This window comes from Thunnus albacares, chromosome 14 (genome assembly GCF_914725855.1).
Source record: "Thunnus albacares chromosome 14, fThuAlb1.1, whole genome shotgun sequence".
Taxonomy (NCBI): domain Eukaryota; kingdom Metazoa; phylum Chordata; class Actinopteri; order Scombriformes; family Scombridae; genus Thunnus; species Thunnus albacares.
The window spans coordinates 17,301,654-17,324,906 of NC_058119.1; the positions used below are offsets into that span (position 1 = coordinate 17,301,654).

Genomic DNA, 23,253 nt, shown 5'->3' on the forward strand with positions numbered 1-23,253 from the left:
AGCAGACTGCAGACAGCAAAGAACCGGAATGGACTTCAGGTTTATTTGTTAACACGGTCTTGCCACAGCAATGATGTGAGACTCCCAAAGATTACACATCTCTGGTACATTTTGTAGTGCTTTCAAGCTCATTTAGCATCTGGAGACCTTCAACAAAAGCTGCAAAACCGATATTCTTTAACACTTGCTTAATTCGCTCAATATTTTTTCCCAACATAGGAGCAGAGGTGATAATGGGTGTATGTTGTAGTCATTTCCTCTCTTCCTCCTTTTTATTGATACAATCATGTTAAAAAGACATTGGTTTCTGGTTCCATCCTCCGCTACTTCTCCAGTGTATTCTGAAGACAGATGAGAGACCTGCCAGCAGATTACTTTTTCAACTCTTTGGCAGATCAAAATGTACTGTTTGATAGGTTTTCTCAGCCCCACAGCTGCGGCCTTGGAAAATAATGATGAAACACTCATGTCGCCATGGTAACGTGTTTCTTTTTGTATATCTTTCTGTTGGAAGACGAAAGACCCCATGGTGAAGATTACCCTGGGTGACTACACCACGATCTTCGCCCTGACTCCTACTGGGATAATCCGCTACCTGAGGCTCCTCAAACCTGTGGACCGGGAGAAGCAGATGGCTTATACTTTCACGGTAGGCCTCAGACAGCTGTAGCTATCTGCAAGACATCGCTAGAGCCCTGTGACCTACATCTCCTATTCCGTGTATATTAATAGAAGTCACAGGTTAGCTCTATACTAAGACGTTCTTGCAGATGCAGAGCTGACCTGACACTTTTAGAGCAATATGACCTTTATCAGTGGACAAATAGCAGTGAAATGTCTGTTCACTTGAATTTACAAATTTCCATCCGAAGGCACATCAGTTCTTTTATAGTTTTGTATGTTCACTTGATACAAACACAAGACTTTTATCTCCTGTTAATCTCAATATCATATAGTGTTATATACTGCAACTTAAGAAAACACAGGCAGACTGACAAATGTATTTTAAAGAAAATGTCCGCTTTACCAAAGAAACTTGTTCTGCACCTGCCAGAGGTATGACAGCGCCTTGGGAAATACAGTAGCTCCTTCCATCCAGGGTAATTCGTCTGGATTAGAGAGGATCAGCAAACAAACAATGAGCCTCCAGTGAGCTCTGCTGGAATAGATCCCTGGAGATGATGATTCAGTTCACTGTAGTTTGTAATGAAATACTGGGTTTGGTTGGGTTGGTAGAGCTGCTTTGGACATCAGCTTCAGCAGTTTATGAAGGTATGATGTGTTTGTTGAGTACATAATTTACCCTTTTTGTCCTGTGTGTGCACATGTTTGTTTGTTTATTTGCAACTTCCACTCATGTTGGTCATGTCCAGTATAGTTTTTTTTTTGTTTTTTTTCTGCAGTTTGGGTCATGAAGGAGCTCAAATGCTGTTGCTGCTTTCACAACCTGCCATTATGTCTAAATCTTATATACAACTAGTTCACTACCTGAGCACATGAGTCCAATAAATGAGTCAGAGAATTTTCTTCAACTCTAAAATGAGCCAAATTGATCTGAAGGCCTAGCCACGGCACCTTGGACAAATAATCTTAATCGGCTGTGTTATCAGACATTGCAAGTGAGTGCAAGGCTGTCTGAGTTATTGCTAAAAGCTTGTTAACATAATGTTTACTTGATAACTGCATAGACGCTTTGAAGATTGTGCATTTGCTTTTATGGAGATGAGGTTATTTAACAGATTGTTATTGAGAGAAATCATGTATTTGCATAAATGCTAGCATCAAATCAATTTTATAATTACTCTGGGTATCCTGGACTTGAATGAGAATGAACACACAGATGCAATTTAGATAAATAGCCTTCAAAGATGATTTTTTTTTTTTTTTTAAATTTTGTTTCAGTTCTTACTGTTTATGTTTGTGTGAGAGCAAGAGCGAGAGGAAGAGAGGGATGAGGAGGCAGGCGTGACATTGTTTACATCCATGTTGTGTACAGGATGTGTGTTTTTTGCAAAGACGTGTCAGTACTTGCATATGTGTATAAGCATGGATTGCATATACATACAGTTGTGATGACTCAGTAAATCCAAATCCGTTTTCCCCCTTGGGCTCCCAGATATTGTCTGGCATCTCTCTCCTGTGGCTGGCTGGAGAACAGAAACACTGTTTGATGGGAGAGAAAAGAGCTGCTGCCATATATGATATTATGTGTTTGTGTCCAATACCTTCACTGCGAATGTTTAGTTGCTACTAAAGTCACCCTTCTGATGTACAGTATAACCAGCAATTCATGTCATTTCCATTTCAGTACTGAGTGCAAATTTAGGGGGAAAAGCACAGAAACATGTATTGCGTGTTGCTGCCACTGTTGTTGTTTAGATCTCCTTTCTCCTGCACTTGATTTGTAGTTCTGCTCAGTCCATTTTCTTTCTCCCTTGCCAAGTACTAGAGATCAGAGCTGCCAGGGACACATAAACATGTAGTTTGCTCAGTTTGCAAACAGTCCTTTAGGCAAGCTTCATACAGGCTCTCTCTTCTCCTCTCTTTAAAGGCTTCTTTAATGTTAAGGGAATGAAAAATGAACATACTGTATGCAAAGGCAGAGTGTAAGTGACTTTATTGTGGGCTTTCTGAAGTAGAAAGGTAGCAGACACAAGTTGATGTTTCACACATTCTCTAATCAAAGCAAAACAATTTTGAAAGCATAAGCTTAAATGAAACATCAGTTCTCTGTGATTTATTTCAACTAAAGGACTGTTTTCTTGTCTTCAGTTTCTAAAGCCACAATTGTATCTCTCTTTCTTGTGCTTACAGATGGTGGCATCAGATGGCGTCCAGCAGAGTAGCCCAGTAACTGTCAACATTTTGGTCATTGATGCCAATGACAATACGCCCACGTTCACAGAGGTCTCCTACAGCGTTGAAGTCTTCACAGACATGCAGCCAGGGGAGACAGTACTACAGGTAATCAATTCAACAATCGTTCTCTTGCCTTTCTCCCTCTCTTTTGGTGTCTTACTGTGGCACTCTGCTTTACGCCTCCGTCTTTGTCCCCATCACACAGAATCTCTCTCACACACAAGTTCTTTCATGCTCACAGCAAATAACCACAACAATTCAGCGCATTGTGTTGACAGGCAAACCCCTGGAACAGTTCCCTTCCTCTCATCTACAGTCATGACAGACAAGTCAGAGAGAATGTTTCACTCCATCTTCAGTACACGGTTCTAGGAAATCTTTTACCCAGCAAATCAGCTGCTTTCTTTTGACTGAAGTGAATTCAATTTGATGGGCATTAAAGATGACCATTTATCAATCTTTACATTTGCATAAAAAGAATTCGAGTGTTTAAACACAGGATTTTGTTTTCTTTATGTTATTCTACTTTAATTAGTTTTTAGGATTATGCACATTATTTACTTGAACAATGGCTTTAAAGGTTATGGTTTTATTTTTTCTGTCCTACATGCACATATACAGTAAACATGCTAATGCCAACAAAAAGCAAGCATCCATGCACAACTACAGGACATGTGTAAGAACATGCTCAGGCATATATGCATGCACACACAGTCTTCAAAATGTAAATCCATAAACCCATTATGCTATGTCCTATTAATGTCCAGAGTTCCATCATTTCATTGTCTCTCATTTGGTAGTCGGACCATGATCTTTCATCTTTCAGTTGATCTGTCCTCTCAGCACAGCCTCTCCGAAAAAAATGTCAGGCACTGAAAAGGTCAAGTTTAATCTGCCTTAAAAACCAGCCGTTTCGCCCTCCCTGAAATGAGGCCAGGGGTCACAAAGTGTCTGGTATCACCGCTTAACTGATTTTTATAAGCCGTTTATGAGAGCCACAGGCCCCCAGAGGATGCTGCTGCTTATTTGATGCTACAGCTTTTACTCCAACGTTAGGAGCATGAAAAAAGAGGTTTGGGGAGCTTGTCTGTAAAGATTCTCAGTCAGCCAGGTCATGGTTATCCAAGGAGGGTTGAATTGAGGCCAACTGGACTTAGTTGTAGCTACATGAAGACATTTCGCCTCTCATCCAAGGGGCTTCTTCAGTTCTAACTGACTGGCGGGGAGTCCCAGGTATTTAACCACTGTGGGGTTGTTATCAAGGTTGGTTTGTTAGTGCTCCCAGCTGTTGTTATGACAGTTGTTAGAGTTGTTAGTCACCTGAGGCTGAGTGTAAACGACAGTCGTTGGAGTTGTCACATGAGGCCAAATGCGAATGGTTGTAAAGTCTCTTGGGAAGGGGTGAAAGGACAGCATTGTAGGTGGGGGATGACCTTGGTAATGACTCCACAGAGGGTGAATACCTGGGACTCCCCACCAGTCAGTTAGAAATGAAGAAGTCCCTTGGATGAGAGGTGAAATGTTTTCCAGTAGCTACAACCAAGTCCAGTTGCCCTCGATTCAACCCTCCTTGTATGTCTGGGTAGCTTAGATTAAAGTTTCAGCGCCCTAAAGATATGAAGCCAACTACAGCATGAGGGCTCATAATTACAAGCAGCAGGATGCCCTAAATAATTGGTTTGAAGGGAACGGTTGCTGCTTAATACAGACAACAGAGCATGCAGAAAAACTTTATATATATACTCTGCTTACTTCCCAGACAATATTATTCGGCAGCTGTCTTTCCATGATTTTGTAATCTGTCTCATTTAAAAAATAGCATGTAATTAATTCCATCCAATCAAAATTTTATCAATCATTAATCTCACCAAACTGCAATCACTAGGAGTGAGGATATTACGGCCATTAGAAAAAGTCTGGCAGATTGTAACATCTGCAGCATGTATACTTTCAGCTAAATGCCAACTATTTGTTCCTATCTATACATGGAACACAGGTCATGTATCCATTAGATGATAATGGGTGACCAAAATGGATTCTAGGTTGGCAACTTCAGTCAATTGCAACCCCCTTTTGAGAAATATTTACTGATTGAATGAATGAATGAATGAATGAATTTATTTGATGATTTAAAAAGCACATATAACACTGCACTGCAGTTATTACATACACCAAAAATCACTGAGGATGAAAACACAATAAAGCCCAAGGGCTTATTTCCACTGTGGTCCTCTAGTATAACATTTAACACACCACAAGATAAAAGCAAAACAACAACAAGCAGGGTAGCTATGTCAACATGCTCAGGTTTTCTTGGTCATAAAAAGTTAGAATTAAAATTGAATATGCTTCATGGTACTTTGTAACCATTTCTTTAAGGCCAGTTTAAACGAGTGAAACACTCAATTTCAGATTTGTGGGCAGATAATTCCAATGTACTGCTGCACTGTAGAGAAATGTGTTTTTGCCTATTAGACTATTGAATCAAAAAGATATGAAGTCTGTCGAGCTACCTCTTGTGAAGTAGCTAGAAATAATTAAGTACTTTTGTACCATATTTTTAACAACTTTGTAGGTGAGCAGCATCTAATATAAATGGTTGTTTTTTTCCACCATCAACCAGTTAAGTTTTTTAAAATATGCAGAATGAAGATATGTACATGGATGGACTTTAAATATAACACTTATCAATTTATTTTGAGCCTTTTGTAGTTTTTTTTGATGTGTTGTGATAATCCGGTGTACCAGGAGACGGTAGCGTAATCAAAATCACTTTGAACTAGAGCTCTAGCTAGTGTGTGAAGAATTGAGCTGTCCAGAAAGTTGGTTTTATGGTTAAAAACTGAATTATTTGATTTATCTTGGTGAAGGTTTTTAAAGAAATATTTTGGCCTGATAAAAACCTGTCTGAAATGCAGCCAAGATTAATTACATTGTCTTTGTCATTTATATGGAACTCTTTAACTTTGACCTTAAAACCTGGTGACCTTGCTCATTTTATTTTAGAACCAAAAATAATGGCTTCAGTTTTTCCAAAGTGCAGGGATAATCTATTATCTGATAGCCATCTACTTACATTTTGAAGTTCATCACTGAGTGTTCTCAACCACTGTTTTATCTTTATATGCTACCAATGAAACAGAATCGTTAGCATATAAAAAAAAGATTGCATGAGGCGGTTGCTCTTAAGTCATTTATATATAATAAAAAGAATAGAGGACCCAGGATACTACTCTGTGGCACGCCACATCCCATGATTCTTGACTCCCTAAATGGTCCCATTATTGTTAATCATTTGAATACAACTTGATAGGTATGACTGGATCCAATTCAGGGTCAGCCCTCTGAAACCCATGATTCTTAATTCCATTAACAAAATGCTTTTATCTACTGTATCAAATGCTTTCTGCAAATCCCGCTTGGCCATACCACAAGATTTCCCTCCATCCATTTATCTTCGAATAATCTGTTAGGTTCCTCTTCCTGCATAATTCTTTCAAATATCTTTGAAAGAGCACTTAGAATGGATACTGGTCTGTAGTTGCTTGGGGCACATTTGCTTCCTTTTTTATGTGGTGGTATTACTCTTGCCATTTTTAGCTCATCTGGAACTTTACTTGACTAAATAGACATATTATATGAGCAATAAGAGGAGTGATCACTTCTGCAGCATCTCTAAGAAATGCTGCAGGAGGACTGAAAAGGATTCAATTCACTTGGCATTCCAAAAACAACAGCATCAGAAACCTTGAAGAAAACTTAGAGTTAGGCTCGATTCCCTTTTGTGTAAAAAAAAATCTATTATGTGTTTTTCACCATATATACCTGAAAGCTGTGGAAGTTTATCAACCATTTTTTTCGAAATTGTAGTAAAAGGTGAATTCAAGTGTTCAGCCACTTCCTTATTGTCTGATATGCTATTTCCATCTATATCCAGATTCCCCTTGTAAATGCTGCCATTTACAACACAGTAATCCAGTAGAGACCTAATTTATTGATATATCTAAGTGACAATCCAGCTTACTACAATGCCAAATGGCTCATGCCAGCTTACACATAGCTAAACAATTACAATATAAAAATATGAAGGTATTATTTCTATAATGTGTCTCTTTCTCTCCCTCCCAGTTAAATGCAGCCGATGCTGATGAGGGACTGAATGGTCTGGTGACCTATGAGATACTGGCTGGTACCCAGGGACATTTCATTATCAGTAATCGCACAGGACGCATCACTGTGGCACCTGGTGTCACTTTAACTGTGGGGCGATCTTATGCACTGACTGTCAAGGCCTCTGACAATGCACCAGAGACTCAGAGAAGGTACAGCAACCTCACACCCACACTATCTGTCCTTTTATTTGTGATTTCTTTGCACATGAAAAGGTTTCTGCATTGGTAGAATGAAGAGTTTATTATTTAATTATGATTAATGTGATGTGGATTTCGTTACTTTTTTATGCTTATGGTTCTTCACAAGTTAGCTTCTGAATGACATAGAAAGTCCTCTCTGGGTTGAATTGTGGAAAAATAACATTTGTGACAAGCTGTTTTGAGTCAAACAACAGATGGTCTTGTTCAATCAATCTAACACTGTAGGGACTAGATGTTTCATACGTTGTGTCCTCTTTCTTTTATGATAAAAAGCAAAGAATGGTTTTCATGCGCTGCAAAATCAAATAATTTCAGATCTCAGTTCTAAGCACAAGGAATTATAGTCGGTGGCCTCTGTGATAGGTGGCCTCTTTGATTTCAGACAAAGATCCGACTTAAAACAAATTCAAAACCTGTTGATTTTTTTCTTTTTACTCCTTCATAACTCCACACAAGAGAATGTGGATATATACTGTATATTATGAACCTTTTTCACTATGCTGTAGACAAGGCACTTCAGTATGGCTCAACAGATTGTCAAGGCGAAAGTGATGTAGTCAGTGGGCTGATGCATGCCTTTCCTTCTGCCAGGAGCTCCATCACTACAGTCTACATTGAGGTTTTGCCACCCAACAATCAGAGCCCCCCACGCTTCCCACTCTTCACCTACAGCCTGGAAGTCAGCGAGGCCATGAGGATAGGAGCTATTCTGCTCAATCTGCAGGTGAGTCACTAACCCACAAATACATACACACTCACGCAAGGCACATTAAAGTAAGAAAATGTGGAATTAAATGAGGTATTCATTATGATGCTACAGTTTTTATCCTGATGAAAAATTTAGCACATCATTAAGTTGTCCAAATTATTATTAAAATATATATTATTTGCAGATGATACCAATATATTTTGCTCTGGGAAAAACATGAAACAGCTTTTGGAAGTAATCAAAAGAGAAATGAAAACTTTAAAGAAACGGTTTGACATTAATAAATGATCATTAAATTTAAATAAAACTAAATCCATTGTGTTTGGTAATTGTAACATCAGCTCTATTAAAATCATGATCAATGTTGTTAAAATTGAGAGAGTATATGAGAACAAATTCTTGGGAGTGATAATAGATCGTAAACTCTGTTGCAAACCACACATAAATCATGTTAAATTACAAATGTGTAAATTCATTGCATTATTGTATAAAACTAAAGATATCCCCATACCTGTGTGGAGATATGGGGAAATGCATATAAAACCAACATAAAACCAATTTTCATACTACAGAAGAGAGCTACAAGAATTATACATCAAAGGGATTATAATGAACCAACCAGCACACTATTTATTAACTCTCATGCTTTAAAAGTCAGTAATCTGGTTGACTGTAAAACTGCACAAAAAATGTACAAAGTAGAAGATAACTTACTTCTTGACTGTCTATAAAACATTAGAGAGGCAGTATGGACTTAGGGGAATATTTATGTTTAAAAAACAAACAAGGGCTAGGACAAATATAAATAATAGATGTGTAACTGTTAAAGGGTTTAATTTATGGAATAACTGACAGAGAATTAAAAATGTTTAGTACACTTTGTACATTAAAAAAACAAATATAAAACTTAGTGGTGAATGAAATGTTTGAATTTGTATTTTGAGACTATTGTTTTGAATTGTTTGTTTTTTTTTGTATGAGGTTTAAAGGGTAGGCATAATAATTCTTTATCATTTATCTATGTTTATCTGCATTTTGAAACACTGTTAAAATAAGGACCAAATAAAAAGTTTAATAAAATAATAAAAATTAGGTAAGTTTAGGTATAATGTAATTTCAGTTAACACAATTAACACATTTTTTCCTTTTTTCTCAAATTTCACTCTTCAGCATACAATATGCTCACTTTCACTCGTTGTTGCTCAATTGTTTTATCTCTTAGCTTTCAACTTTAATGGTACAAGGTGACCTTCAAGCCCTGTTTTTTTTTTTTTTTGCTCCCTCCAGGCCACAGACAGAGAAAACGACCCGATCACATACCGCATTGAGAGTGGGGATTCCCAGAAGGTCTTCAACCTCTCTGAAACGTAAGTCCAGATATTTCTCAAATACAGACGAGCCCTATAAGGTATTCCCACCACAACCTATTTCAGATGGCAGTATGGCTGCATAGATGGATGGATGAATGAAAAGATGGAAAGGCTATTAAATTATTAATCAGCAGCATTTTGCTCATAAGAGTTTGCATGTTGTCACCAAGTCTGCATTGGTTCCCTCTAGGTTCTGTGGTTTCCTGTACCTCTTGACTCTTAATGTGAATGTGTTTATCGTCTATACGTGGTGTCTCCCACCTCTCACCCAGTGCATGCTGAACAGGATGAAAGGGTATGGGAAACGGATGGATGCACATAAAATGCATCTTTGCTAGATCACAGAAACTAACCAGCCCCTGGCAAATTATTATATTTCTGCAAGGGCACTCTTCAAACGCAGACATCGGTTTGAAAGTTGTTGAGGTTTTTGGGCTACAACACAAAGCTCCTGTGTATAGTGGCTGGATTATCAAAAAGCTCCATCTATGGTATGATCTAAGTGACAAAAAAACAAAACTTGGCTGTAAAAGTCTTAGATATGTTTTGGTGACTCATGCTGATTTCCATAGCGCTACACATGGACAAACGGCAATAATATGTTGAAACACTGTATTTTTTCCTTCACTGTGATAATCAAGGAAGAGGCCCTTCAAAACAAAAAGGGTCTGGATATCAGCATTAGCTTCCCTCTGACAATACAGACTGCCAGAGCGAGTGATGATGATGGGGAAGAAGGAAGGGGAGGAGAGGGGATGTGCAAATTGGATGGTAGAGAGTAGATGCCGACTTGTCAATTATTGGTTTGGACTGATTTATCAGTCAGTATTTGACTTTGTCTTATGAACATTGATACAGGCTATCGGCACCATCAAGAATTCCAGTGGATCAAGTTGGAAAAAAACCCCACACGATTTTACTTATTTACACTCACTGGCTGCCTTGGGCTCTTGTCAAGTTAATTTTATTTGTAAAGCCCAAAATCACAAATTTGCCTCAAAGGGCTTCGCATTTTTTGCAAAATAAGACATCCACAATTCTTAAACACATTTCAAATAACCCCCAAAAAACCCTTTAAATGTAAATAACAGAAGAGACCTCAGGAAAAGCAACAGGGGAAGGATTCCTCTTTGATGATGGACAGAGTTGTAAAAGATGTTGGATGTACAGAGTAGACAAACAATTATAGTAAAATAACACGATGGAGAAACAGAATGACAATATTACTATGGGTAAATAGAGTGCAAACATACTGTATATGACAAATATGAACAACTTCCAGCTGTTGTCAAAGACTGGCTATACTGGCTTAGACAAATACATGAAACCAAGATGCTTCAATCTCTATTTTTTATGCTTTAATTAACTGTTACTGTGTGGGTAAATGTATTGCATTTACCCACACTAATATATATTACCCAGTTGTATGATGAGGTGAAAAAGACATATACAGTTAATAGTCTGCTATAGCCTGCTATGTAAGCAGAAAGAAAACAATGAGAGAAGCTGGGTCAAGCTGGGGCAATTTAGTCAGAGCTATCAGAAACTGACAAGTAGAGCTGACATGTAACCCAGCAGAATTCTGCGGAAATTATCACACAGAATAAAACTTTACTTGGTGGCAGGAGTTCAGTTCCACCCAGACCTTCTCTCTTTTCTCTCTCCAGCTCTCTCCCCTTGTCAGCTTGCTGTCTAAGAAAAGACAGTGCATGAAACCCCAAATATTTCTTGGGAGAGAAAAGGAACACACACATCACCATGTCGCCTTACTCTACCACTCAAAATCAACATCAGCATTTGAAAAACCCACCTCACTCAACTAAAAGTAGGGAGCAAGAAAAAAGGCATCAAATATTAAAGCGGTCAGTGCTTTTTACCATCCCTTTTAAATAAGGAATAAATATGGAGGGCGAGACGTGGGGAGACTGAAAATGCAGGACCCTGCCAGACACGTTTCTCGCTAATTGATTAAAGCCTCTTTTGTCTGCATCCTCAGTCTCCCAGCTATGCAAAGACAAGCTGTGTTGCAGCACTGTATCCCTGCCTTTTGTTTATTCATAAACTGCTCCACTATGTTAAAATTGTTTGTTTTATGGAGGGAAACTTTACAGTATCATGGTAGTAACAGTATCAGAATACACAGGATACTATCACAATAATGAGAAAATGTTACTGTTGTCACCACTGTGATCTCTTAAACCAAATATGACAGAAATCATGTTGAGATAAATACATGCATTCTCCTTCAGTACATTCACTGTGTGTCAGAGATATTACAATCACATCACGAGCTCTCAGCAACCTAGCAATATAATAACTTCAAGCAGGTGCTGATATGGCACATGATGAATCAAAGAATGATTAGCTGGTGCGCTTGATGATTGTGCAATATGCAGAGCCCTTCTTCACAATCTCATTTTTCTACCCTTCAGAACACCGATGTGATTCTGTGAAGAGATTTTGCATTGCTGCATGTTCAGATTCAGACTACATATGGGGCTGGTTCAATCCAGCTATGATGAATAATGAGCTCTCTAGTCTATAACTCCCTCTAAATGGGGCAGGTTCCCCTAAGGGAGGTGGAAATGCTTCAGATTCACTCACCATTACGGTAGCGAGCAGGACACACCACTGAAGCAGTTCCTCTGGGTATGTCAAGCGCCAGCTGCTATACAGTTAGCATTCACTAATGACATGCTAACTTGCAGAGGCAGGATCACAGTTTAATACATCATAAGCAAGTTTCAAGTATTTTTAGTGAAGTCCCATGTAAGTAGGGACTGATGAGCTAAAACATGTCACATATTACAGTAAAGTTGAATATTATTGCCAGTGTTGGTTTGGAACAAAAATATATTTGGTCCAAAAAAAAAAAAAAAGTTCCAAGATATAAGCAAGTACAAATATATGGTATGATATGCTGAAGGTCATTTGACCTATCTTTAACTTGAGCCCTAACCATCTTATAGTATATTGGCTGGTAATAGCTTTTGACAGATATATTGGCTTCGGCTGATATTATGTCAGTACAGAAATGCCAAAGATTTGTTTGAGGCAAGAAACAGTCTCTCTCTGCATAGTTAAGTCCACCAGAGAGAGATGATTTAAACTGTGAAATATCCTACTCAGTACATATTGTATATTGATCCAAATTATTGAAAGACTAATTTAAGGGAACCATGAAACTTGAACTATGGCCAATATTTCTCAAATCTCAAATATAGATACATAAACTCTCAAATATCAATAACAGAACGGCTACAATTTGAACTTTATTTACAGTTTTTAATTGTGTATGGAGTTTAACATTGCAGCATGCCAAGTCTAAATCAGACTGCAGATCTTGCTGCTTTTCCTTTTTTTTATTGATGACAGCATCACTTTTCAAGCCAAAGGGTTTTTTTTTTTGTAGCATCTCAAAGTCACAAAAACTTAACCTAGTAGCTGTGCCAACTTTGATGCTTCAGTTTTTCCAGTGCGTCATTGTGGCCCCGTGTTTCAGTTGGCAGCCATTGTTTTGCCTGAAAGTGAAATTGAAACTGGAAATGACAAAGGGTTCAGAAGAAGGTACACTTTTTACTTCATGGAGAAACCAAACACCAAGCTGTCGGGCAGTGTCAGATATAAATAAATACACTCAAAACAAGTGTTTTATACGATACAGTTCAAATAAAAATCCATGTCACAAAGATGTCAAGAAACAACAAAGTTCATCTTATCTTAAATGAGAGTTTTTCTATTTAAGTCTATTTAAGTTATTCTTTAAAGTCTGAAGTCTACACATCTATAATGTAAGTCTGGTTGAAGTCAAAATGTAGTCAAACATTCGTGCCAGCTGCAAAAAAACATCCTGTACATCAAGTGCAATTTACCAAATGGAGACATGATCTGAGCAAAATGAAAGATCAGCCGTGATCAGGATGGATAGTCTCCAACCCGCACCATTGTTACACTAGACAGTGCTGTTAACAAGATGCTGTCTGCCTGAAAACATCTTTTCATTTGTGGTGGCTGGAGAGAGGAGGCAGGACACTATGAACCTCTCAGACCCCGTCGCTCAAGTGTAGTTCGGCACTACAGCCGTAGTAAGGAGTGAACTCCCCACCAAATGGCATTAATCACTCTAATCTTTGTCATCATCATCATCAAGATCATCATCATTATCACAGTAATTATGACAATTATCACAACATATCCTCATTATCATATTCACATCCAGTGCTTCCTGTACCTTCAGGTTCATTGAGCACAGAGAGGGCTTTTTTTCTAATCTCATGCTGAAGTATAAATAAGCATGAGGACAGCAGCCAGTGAAGGGTGAAATGCTGCATTTTTATAGTGTTTCTAGAAAGTTGTTTTTGCCCTCTTGAACCGCCAATCATCAGATGTAGTGGAAGCAAAGCAATGTGTTCACCATAACTTTAAGCAAGTGGTCTTAGGTCTAGCATGCAAAACTTGCTCTCTGTCCCACGCACCCACCTTTTGAGGCAGTGGTGATCAAGCTTTTGAGGCTGCTGTGATGCTCTGCCTGCACCTTTCAAGGTCTCCTGTTTCTGTTTATTCATTTAAAAAGCAGCCAAAAACACACCTGTTTATACAGGCGTTTAAGTAACCTGTAAGAAGTTGGCATTTTATGTTTCTATGTTTTTTACTGTGTATTTTTATTACACATTGTGTATTTCTTTATTTCTGTGTATTTCTTTGTGGCATCATGCAAAAGCGCTATACAAAATAAATTTTACTTACTTACTTAATTAAAGAAACAGACAATGTTAATAGAAATTTTAGTAATTTGCCTGTCAGATTTTAAGATGAGGCTCTATAGTTTGATGTTATGGGCCAGAGAGGTAGGAAGGAAGTAGCGGTCAGGTTCTGCTTGGGCTGTTTGTCCACGGGAGCTTTAAATTAGAAATGTGAAGGAGCAGGGGGGGACAGCAGGGAATTGCGACGGGCATTAATCTAGCAGTGCGTTCAGATGCATTCGTCTTTCCTTCTGTTTGCGGTCCTGGCAGAGCCTCTCCTGAGTGCGGCAGTGAAATTGTTTTGTGCATGCTGCGTTTGTGTGTGTGTGTTTGTGTGTGTCTGCGCTTGCACCCACGTGTCTTGTGTGCCTGTGTGTGCAAACAAAGATAATTCAGCGTTCTGCTTGGGAATGCATCCACACTTTGTGTTTGGAATGCCAGAGTGCTAAATTATACCTTGTGAATGAGCAGGAGGGCTGCTGTGTCTGCAGCAGTCATTGGAAAGAAAACATGAATCTCTCTTTCTTTCCTTTTTTTTTTTTTTTGCTTTTTTAAAAAGGCTTTATTAATTTTTAACAGGTTCACAATTTACAAAACAAAAACGCATACATAGGGCACAAATCACAAATACAAAGAATAAAGTGCAGAGGGTTCAGTGACTTCAGGTCAGTCTGGAACCTCCTCCTCAGATCAAAGATCCAGCATGTGCCAAGGGAAGTTTTGATTTTTATCAAAAGTTCTCCTCCTTCTAAGGTCAGCAAGCTGTGTTTAATGACCATATCGCTGTCAATCACAGTCTGTTTGACCATGGCACATCTGGTTTTCCACAGTTTGACACACACTATACTGATGATCAGTTGGAACAGTTCTTTTTATTTGGAAGGCCTTTTTTCTTCCAGCAGACAATACATGACAGAGTTATAGTGTAGGTTAAATACCAGTCCAAGACCTTGCAGACCAGACCAGACTGTAACAGTCCATCAAGAGGTGTTGCTGTGTTTCATCTTCATTACAATAAATCATGCAACATTCTCCTGCTGTTACATAACAACTCCACAAAACAACAGGAAGTCTGTTAACAGAAATAAGCCACCGAACATCTCTAATGCTCTCTGATAGATTTTTAATTTTTTTAATTTTTTATCGCCTCAGTGCCAGTGCTATCAGTTTTTATATTTAATTAACCCACTATATTTAATATCATTAATCTTTTTAAAGATCATTTGACTTGGTAGACCATTCCAATCTATCTGTAAATGGTGGTGTTGTGTAATAAAATCTCCATATATTAGTTTGTACTCAGGACCATGTCTGGCTCTCCCCTTTCTCCACATGGAGAGATCTCCAACCTGGAGAACATTTCTGGAGATGGCGGCAGAAGCATTTTTAACAAAAGCTATTTTTAATCCGATACCGAACCTTATCGCACCCAACCCTCCTATATCCTTTGCTTTTATATTATAACCCACATAGCCCTTGTTTGATAACTTCCCTGGTTGTTCCTCAAATTAAATGAACACACTGTTTGTTTATTTTTGTTATGATTTTGTTGGCTGGATGTTAACCAGAAAAAGGAGTTTGGACAGGATGAAGGTTTTGACTATATTTATTCTTGATCTGTAATTACTATCTTTGTTTTCCAATTTCTGTACCTGATCTTTAATTTCACGCATTTTTCTTTCTCCCAGTTTCTTTCACCACAGTCTCTGTTACAGATGGTCAGACCAAGTATTTTAATTTCTTGTTTGATTTGATTGTTCATATTTTGTCTGTCGCTCTGTCCACCAATCCAACTCCTTCTGTTTTGGCATGCTTTAGTTTTGCTTTCTGTCTGTAGGCCATGTGCTTTGGGAGCCAGGTGTGGGCTGCAAAAAAAAGAAAGACAGAGTTGGAGTATTTAAGAGCCCACCTGCTCTTGGCTCTAAACTCATCCTCTTCTATCAGCAACCATGTTTTATAAATCTGTCTGATTTGGAATAAACTCTGAAATGCAGCCTTCTCCATCACCTTCTGCAATGAAGTATTCAAAAGTATTGAACAAATCTCTGTAAATGAATGCTCTTTCTTCACATGAACTGCAGGAACATTTCTAAACAAAGACCCACATTGAGTTCTTCTATTGTGAGGTGCTTGTGTTAATTCAAACGAGTTGCACTCTCTAGATGTTTATGTGTAATAGTAATACAAGTGTCCTCTCTGACCCCTCTCTCTACAGGATTGGCCTTCTACTTCTGGGGAAGCCTCTGGATAGAGAGACCACTGATCAGTACCGTCTGATTGTCACAGCCTCTGATGGCAACCCTGGAGGGGTGAGGCATAACCCTCTTTATTAAACTATTGGCCTGATTCCTCAGGGTCAACAATCCTCAAACATTTTGAACACATTAAGCTCAAATAAGATCTTTCATACAAGCTTATTAGCTCTGAAATTTGGCTCACTGAACCAAAGTGGTTCATTAGCATGGAAAATCTAATGCATTTGAACCCATAGAGTTTAATACCCTTTGACTTTATCACAGATTCATAAAATCTGTGGTTGTACTAGGAGTCAGCCCCACTTCTTCATGCCAAACCAATGCACCAGAATAAATAGGGCTGCTTGCTCATTAAAGCCCATATGCTGTATACAGAGATTATAGTTTTGTGACTTGGATAACCTATTGAGTTCTATAGTGGGTGTTCTTTTCAGTAGATTTTATCAATCAGTGAAGGAGACTGCTGTGAGTGCAATTTTAAAAGGGTTAGAGGTGGGGTTTTTTTTCCCACAGCACAAATGTGTTCATTGGGAGTCAGGTCAGGCCTGTTAGTCAGTTCCCCTCATTCACACCCTGACTCAACAGGTGTTCAGTTTTGCAATTACTAGGGCTATGGGGAATTACCAACCTACAATGCAGTAACACAGTGTTTTTACTGGCAAATGCTAACTTACTGTACAACTATTTTTTTAAGTTTTAAGTTTTGAATTCATTTAGTTTAAGCATTGCTAAAATTATGTTTGCTAAGTGTTTCCTCCACTGTTTACACATGTTGTAAAATCTGACAAGTGTTTTTTTTTTCTTGTGTGTACGTAGAGCTAGCGAAACATTTTTACCTTACAGATATTGAACAGTTAGTTATCCAAAGGGTCATAGCATCTAATGGAACATAATTTAGATAATATGCCGAGTTTTGGTTTTGCTTGTTTGGCTTTTATCATTATTTACTGATGAGCTAAAACATGATTTGGTATTATTTGGGAATTGAATGCCCTAATTAGATAGTTATAGTAGAGAAATGTCAGAAAATGAGTGAGAAAGAATAGGCAACAAATATCCTCAGCTGGACTCGAACAGGGGATGTTAAGGTTCATGGTTGGCATTTTAACCTTAAGCTAATAGTTGTTAAGGCAGTATGGATGGGCAGCGTTCACTGAAATGGATCAGGAATAAGAGCAAGAGCAAATTTAGCACATGGATCTGGACACAAACTAGTTGAAAGAGGCACTAGTTTTGTATCTTGCTATTGAGTTTCCTTTTTTATCCACACACACACACATAGTAGTTTGGAGAGGACTGTTGCTGTTTCACATGGAACACTAATTTGTAAAAAAAACTACTCCAGTGATTTAATATTGCGCTTCCATAAGGTTAGATGACTCCGTAGAGACAGATTAAAAAAGAATGGATAAAATGGAAACAGCATAGGCCGAGATGACCTGACTTTTAGTTCCTAATATGGGTCAAGCTCCAAAAATACTGCATCCTACAGTTCTCCTAATGCAACTGATTGCATGTATTAATTAGACCCACCCTGTCTAGCAAATGCACAGATCTTTCAAACTCTACCACAGGCTTTGTATCACAGGCTTTCTGTTTTTAATTTGTAGTTTCCAGGTTGAGAGAACTCTGATGAAATTACTTTACATCATCACAGTTATTTGCTCAGACTTTAAAAACCTCCTCCAGAGCTACAGGAGAACAACAGTTTTCATAGGCTGAATAGTACTAACCATGACCCCTCAAAAGGCACAGTCATCACAAGCATTTGTGACATTTGAGCGTTTATACTCCCTGAGCTGTCTTTGTAACTTAGCTAAGAGAAAAAGACACTATGACTGAATGTGAACGCTGGCTGCTCCGTCTCCCACTGAGAGCTGATAATCATATAAACTGTCTTAATTTAATTAGACATCACCTCAGTTGGCTCAGCTTTTGCAGCTGTCTCTGTTCCAGGCAGGGGTGAAATGTCGTTTCCTTTTTAAGACGCTGTCTGTGATAGGTAATGAACATTAGCTGATGAGCTGTCAAAGAAGTGATGTTGATCGCCCCCCCTCTCACCTGCGTGCGCATAAACACTCAGATCTATCGCTCCGTGTCATCCGTTGGCAGACTACGTGTGATGGTCAAGTGGAGCTGTATAAGAAGCATATGTGCCACTGCTGTGTCCCAGTATTGCCCCAGAACTGTAGGAGGGCGAAGGGAGGGGTGGAGCAGGCGAGGTGGACAGTGACAGGGTCAGAGAATAAAGAGCAAATAAATAAAGAGAGCGTAAGATGAGGAGTCACCTCACAGAATGAGGTAACCACAAGCTGGTGCTCTTTGTCCTAACATTGATGGACAGATTGTACAAAGTGACACCCTTTACCTGTATAGCGTGTGTGTGTGTGTGTGTGTGTGTGTGTGTGAGAGAGAGAGACAGAGAGAGAGATAGAGAAACATCTTGGCCACAAAGTAAATTACTGCCTGACTCGACTGGGCTAAATGTCACAGTTAGGAAGAAATACTGTCACAACAGGAGGGGAGTTGAATGAGGGAGCGGGTGTAAAGGGTGCAGTAGTGGAGGTAAGGAACTCATTCAGTGCAGCATAGTACTGCAAGGAAGGCAGGAAAAAAAAAGATGAAAATAAGCACAGGAGGAGGGGACAGATAGGAGAAAGCGACAGAGAAAAGGAGGGAGACACCAGGGATTTGGATGTGTAATTAGCACAGAAATTCGGTAACCATGGTAACCTGACACAAGGAGCTAAGCAAGCCATCCCTCCCTCCCCCCCAGTACAACTTCTCTTTGAGTACAGTCGAATCTGCATCCAAACACACAAACTTTTTTCAGAAATTCATACTTGTCGAATTTTAACTCTTACATCCTCTAAGCACATGAAACAAATTGTGCTCATCTGTTTGACCGATTCAAAATTCATATTCTCAACAGTGCTAGCTGTAATCATAACTGCCAGGCAGGCTCAGATGCTAAAAACTCACCCTTGGAAGCTGGATAAAGCTGTTCTTCTTGCCCTCAGAGGAGGGAGTACATGACTCCTAACAGCCTGATCATATCAGTCTCAGCCACATGTCTGCCGGTCAGGGTTGTCACTTGAAAGGCAAAGCACCATCAGCCACCTCTGAATCTTTCAGACAGTAAGGACAGAAGACGAAACATCACAGAGCTCCATCTATTTTATGTTAAATAAATAATAGCAGCTCATTAATCACACTTGTGGCCGTAAAGGTAGGATTTTTGGCTTTGATAAGAACTCCTATACCAGGATGGAGATGCTAATTAGCTTCTGGTCTTCTGTGAAATGAAAAATAAGTGGATCCCATCACCACACTGATGGTTAGCTATGTTCCCTTGCATCCTAGTTTTAGTAGTGAAAGGGTAAAAGAGACATCAAGCGTGATGGTTTTCAGCATGGGTTGACTTGTGAGTTCGTACATGAAAGTACTGATTATGTATGTCTCAGAAGCCAGAACAAAGAAAACAACAATGGTGAAGGGCTTCCCAACGGACAGCGAGATGAAGGTGATAGTAACTAAGTCATTTCCTTTGTGACATGTGCTGCTGAATGTCTCATCTGGCAGGGCAACTTCAAACTGCTGTCTTCTGGGAAATAGTAAATAGTTTTTTTCTTCCAAGGGCCAACTCCTCCCACAACCCGCCCATCCTTTCTCCCCCAAAGGAGGCCATTTACTCTATTATTGACATACAGCTTCCTCCCAGCGCACTGAGAGATTGTGCATATTCAGCCATTTTTCTATGTTGATTTATAGGAGTTCTATAGGTGGGTGTACTGTGTCATTGTTTGAAGGTTTGAGAGTAGGGAAAAAGTGTCACTCACTCTGCCTCCAGATGCTTTTCTCTTTTTATTTAGATGATGTTTCAGCCCTCAGGCCTTCTTCAAGATCAACAATAATAGTAGGACATAGGCACTGCTATATTATGTAGGCCACACCCTAGTAACAAAGTGTCAGTGTTGAGATAAGTTTGTTGATTAACTGAATTCTGCATCCTTGGCATGTTCAACCTCTGCTCTAAAAGTAAAAGTGTAAAATCAGGGAAAGGAAGATGCTGGATTTGATTTCATGTTTCATGTCCAGATACTGAGGCTTACAACCTTGAACAGTTTGCTTTTAATAACTACCATCAATGCATCTGCCCATACAAAGAATGCAGAAGGACAATGCACTCTGAATTAAGTTTTCTCTTAAAAACAAGAAATGGCAGAATACTGTATTTCTGTGAGTGTCAGTAGTTTTGAGTTTCCTTTTTTATGTGTTAATAAGACTAGAGCCATGCTAACAGTTCTGTGAGGCTATTTTTAGTGTAAGTATTGTACAACTTACATTTTTGACCCATAATTATGGATGAAAAGTCAGGGGACATGAATGTACCAAAATTCATGAGAATCCATCCACTATTTATTGAGATATTTTAAAAGGTAGGGGGTCACCAAAGTCTGTAGGATCCTCTGAGGACTATGGATGTATGTACAAAATTTTCTGGAAATCCATAGTTGATGAGATATTTCAGTCTGGAACAAAGTGGTGGACTTCCAGTTGTACAAGTCTTCTTTCTTTAGTCTGTATCTGATCTCATTCCCTTGAAGTGAAATACTGACAAAAGCTTTATCATCCACAAATTTAATCAGTGTCCCTTTATAATTTTGTTGACAAAATCCCTGGCAGAAAGTGACAACACTAATGTCCTTGCTATATCCCTCTTATGACAACATTGTTTATCCAGTGTTTGCAGTGTTGTATACTGTTAAAGACAGTGAATTTATTTAATTTAATTTCGTTATTGTTTTAGTCTGTGGGCCCCAGAAAAGCTGTCATGATTGTGACAGCTGATGGGGATCTGAGTAAAATAAGCATGAACCAGTGCCAGCTTGCATAATTGACTGTAAATCTGCCTCTACAGCATTAGATATCACCTCTTTTTCTCTCTATGACAACTGAAAAGCATTATCTTGATGAGCAACTTGACATTTCAAATGATGCTTTTACACATTAGAGGTAGAGCTATTGTTCTGAATGATACAGCTTTTTATGTAATGGGATGACTTTTGACATCTTTCATAAACTAGGAATTATTTATGAGTCTAGTGGTATACTTTGCAGAGTTTCCTGCTGTATTTCACCTGGAATAAAATAGAGCCTTACCACTTTTGCTAATCAATTCCTGGGGTAAAACGTTGCTTTGCTCAATTGGCAATGCCTCCTGACTTCCTTGCTTAAGTCAATAACATATTTGCATTCAATTTACCTGGATGGTTGATTAAATTTTCACTGCATACCACCGCTAGAACCTTTGTCATCTTTTTTGAAATGTACAGATTTTGGCTTTAAATGCCAGTTCTTTCCTGTGAAGGATGTTTCTGAAGGCAGTAATCCCCTTTTTAACATTGGGACCTTTTTTGTTCCCACTCATAAAAACATAGCTGCTATTCTGCACTATTTTTCTCCTGCACCTTAGTTATCCCTTTTTGTCCTTAAGTTCTTTTTGTTTATCTTAGTTTTATCCGGGTGAAAAGTAATTGGTAATTGTTTCTTATTAGTGAGTTTTTACTAGTTAATCTTGTTTGATGCTGATACTTTTAATTACAGTTTGAGATATTGAGGATCTAATTTTTCCAGAGTCTTCACATAGATTATGTATTTTAATGTTGGTTCCACATTTTAGTTAAATGATATCCAGATTTATGATTATATTTTTGTGGCTTAAATTGGGTTTAATGTCTTTTTTGTATTTAAATAAAAAACTCAATACAAATGAGCAGTGAATAACTTTGGTCTTAATTGTGTTCCTTTTTTTTCCATTAGACATCCACTGCCACTGTGAACATAGTGGTGACTGATGTCAACGATAATGACCCTGAGTTTAACCTCACCATACCCACTAATTTTACTGTCCAAGAAGAAAAGACCAATCTGTTTGTGGGACAAGTCATGGTAAGTGACTTTTTTATTTTCTTTTTTTCAGTCATCTAAATCATCTGTTGTTCTCCCGACTGTTGTATATCCACATGTTGCTGTTCCTTATAAATTGTGCCGACCACTGAGTACCTCACTTCCAGTTGTTGTTGTCCATTAAAAAATTACTTGGAGTTTTCAGACATGGATGATCTCGTTGGACAGATTTGTCACCCAAAGCTGCTTCCCTGTTGACTGGCTTGGTTCAGCTCTACTGAGCAGCCAGAGTTTTCTAATTACTGTTGTAGATTAATTGGCCTGATGTTTGTCAGTGGATTAATCATGAAACATTGAAAGGAGACATCCTCTATGAATATGCACATACATGCCCACTAAGCGGCAGATGAGGCAATAAAATCCAGTTGTCTTTGTTTTTATTGCCTCTATTTCTCTACAGATTCACTCTCCTATTTTAAATATAATAGCGTCCCCAAATCCCCTAATTTCCTCCTGACTCACTATTTTGAAACATAGTTTTGAAAGTCAGATACAATACAGAACAGAGTAAAGTTTCAAAACAGTGAACCAGGAGAAGTTTTGAGGGATTTGCAGGGAGTTTGGAGCACTAGTCCAATATCAGAGACTGCATCTTCAAATTATAAAAAAGGTTTGGTTTGAGGTTGGAAGTTTTCTCATCCACTGCCCTTAGCAAATAATTAATAATTAACAAATTTATTTTCATAATGTAATGATGGGTTACCACATTGAATGAACATGTGAAGTAAATTAGGTAATTACTGAGTAAATTGTGCTGTGTGACATTTTGATGTACTCTATCTTGGACAACATTCAGTATAACTACACATTCAGTGTGTAATTCACAACACTGTTTGTATCTCCATGTAGGCGTTGATATCTCCAAAATATATTTATCTTTATTCATTGCAGATACAAATGTCTGTAGCTTTAAACTTACTTCATACACTTTAGCAAAGTGGAACACTTTAAATGTTTTTGTGATCATTGTAGAAA

General features: G+C 38.4%; 1 protein-coding gene across 3 annotated transcripts in view; it reads left to right on the forward strand.

Annotated features, from left to right (window-relative positions):
- Positions 1-23,253, forward strand: part of LOC122997543 (protocadherin-15-like) — a 235,022-nt gene that overhangs the window by 143,821 nt on the left and 67,948 nt on the right. For all 3 annotated transcript variants that reach the window (XM_044373751.1, XM_044373752.1, XM_044373753.1), the window contains 7 exons: positions 515-649; positions 2,815-2,964; positions 6,988-7,181; positions 7,824-7,956; positions 9,229-9,308; positions 16,269-16,362; positions 22,132-22,260. In XM_044373751.1, coding sequence (XP_044229686.1) covers positions 515-649; positions 2,815-2,964; positions 6,988-7,181; positions 7,824-7,956; positions 9,229-9,308; positions 16,269-16,362; positions 22,132-22,260 — 915 coding nt within the window. The remainder of the gene's footprint in view (positions 1-514; positions 650-2,814; positions 2,965-6,987; positions 7,182-7,823; positions 7,957-9,228; positions 9,309-16,268; positions 16,363-22,131; positions 22,261-23,253) is intronic.